At 36.9% G+C, this 1691-nt stretch overlaps 1 protein-coding gene across 1 annotated transcript; it reads right to left on the reverse strand.

The window, feature by feature from the left end:
* Positions 1-212: 212 nt before the first annotated feature.
* On the reverse strand, positions 213-1307 carry LOC110892748. Its single transcript, XM_022139897.1, has 2 exons — positions 896-1307; positions 213-808 (listed from the first exon to the last, which is right to left on the reverse strand). The coding sequence occupies exons 1-2, from the start codon at positions 1305-1307 to the stop codon at positions 213-215; spliced, it is 1008 nt and encodes a 335-aa protein (XP_021995589.1).
* Between the last annotated feature and the right edge of the window lie 384 nt (positions 1308-1691).

Raw genomic sequence — 1691 nt, forward strand, 5'->3', positions numbered from 1 at the left:
TATGTGCTGGCATTGTCAGCATGTGTCTGAGTTATCCGTTCACTGTGCTAGTTGTGCTTTGTGCATCAGGTTTGTCACTAAGAGTTTGTATGAAATAAATGGGGCGACTGTATGTAAAGTGATGCACATGTATGTATGTTACATAAATCAGTAAGCAGTTTAAGGTGTCAGTTGTAGTCACGCACAGTCATTAAGCACATAATCAAAATTAATTAATTTGTACAGTACCTGTAATTGCGAGGGTTTTCACATTTATATACAACATTTATTGTTTTATTTGTAGGCCTGCCTTCATTGTCAAGTATTAGTAACTTGATTCCATCTCGTCTTGTAACCCTCGATAAAGCTACGTACAATTGACCATGTGTGAAAACTGGTTGTCTCAAGTACAAACCAACCTTAGATAGCGACTGGCCCTGGCTTTTGTTGAGCGTCATCGCAAAACATACAGCTATTGGAAATTGCCTCATTTGAAATGCAAAAAGAATCTTTCTGTCCGAAGGTTCCAAATTAATTCTAGGTATGAATGTCCGAGAACCAATATTTCCACCTGAAATTATCTCAGCTTCAATTACACGGCTGTAAAGTTTTGTAACCTTTAACCTTGTACCGTTACACAAACCATTTCGTTGGTCAATATTTCGTAACAACATTATTGGAACACCAACTTTAAGCACTAACCTATGATTTGGTAAACCAGATACTTTAAGACCGTTTAGCACATCGGGTGAGTATATTTTTTGCTGATCAACATTGGCATCTTTAGTAGGGCATAGACTGTCAGAACTAAGATACTCTTTTTCTTCACCTGGGAACAGTGCCAACAATCAGTCATTAATCTCATGAACAACCTCATTCTTAGGCGCAAGTATAGCCCTATTACTAAAGTAATTACGATCATTGTAGTTTTCCAAGATTGACGGATAGACAAAATCAATCAGGCTAGAAATTGGGTCAGATGTGCTGTCAATTAAAAGATCAGGTGGTATTTCAATTATTGCTTCTCCATCATTCGAACCACCAACATTTCCCTCACTAACGTCCAACAACCATTTTGCAAAATTATTGATCTCTTCAATTTCAAATGTAGGTCTTCCAACGGTTAACCTCATGTTTCTAGTTAAACTCAACAACTTACACTTCCTCCACAGATAAGACGAACATAATGAGGCATTCACAATTTCTTGTCGTCCACCGTTTGGAACAACAGGTAATATTTGCTTAAAATCACCACCAAAAATAATAACCTTACCTCCAAACAGAACATCAGATCTGCATGAATTAGAGATATTGAAAATGCCATGCATAGTTCTATCCAGAGCCTCAAATGCATGTTTATGAATCATAGGAGCTTCATCTCATATAATGAGTTTGGTCTGTTGTAGCAATTTAGCTACATCAACGTCTGGTGTAATGTGACAAATGGAATCCTCATTAAGATTCAAAGGTATATGAAACCTAGAATGCGTCGTTCTTCCTCCATCCAACAACAATGATGCAATTCCGCTAGATGCAACATTTAATACGATCTCACCTTTTGACCAAATTGCAGCAGACAATGTTTTCCATAAAAATGTTTTACTAGTGCTGCCATAACCGTAAACAAAAAATATTCCTCCATTGTTTCCATCAACTGCGTTCATAATTTCTTCAAATATTGAACGTTGTTCATCCGTTAACAAATTCACCTG

The sequence above is a fragment of the Helianthus annuus genome, chromosome 12 (genome assembly GCF_002127325.2).
Source record: "Helianthus annuus cultivar XRQ/B chromosome 12, HanXRQr2.0-SUNRISE, whole genome shotgun sequence".
NCBI classification, from domain to species: domain Eukaryota; kingdom Viridiplantae; phylum Streptophyta; class Magnoliopsida; order Asterales; family Asteraceae; genus Helianthus; species Helianthus annuus.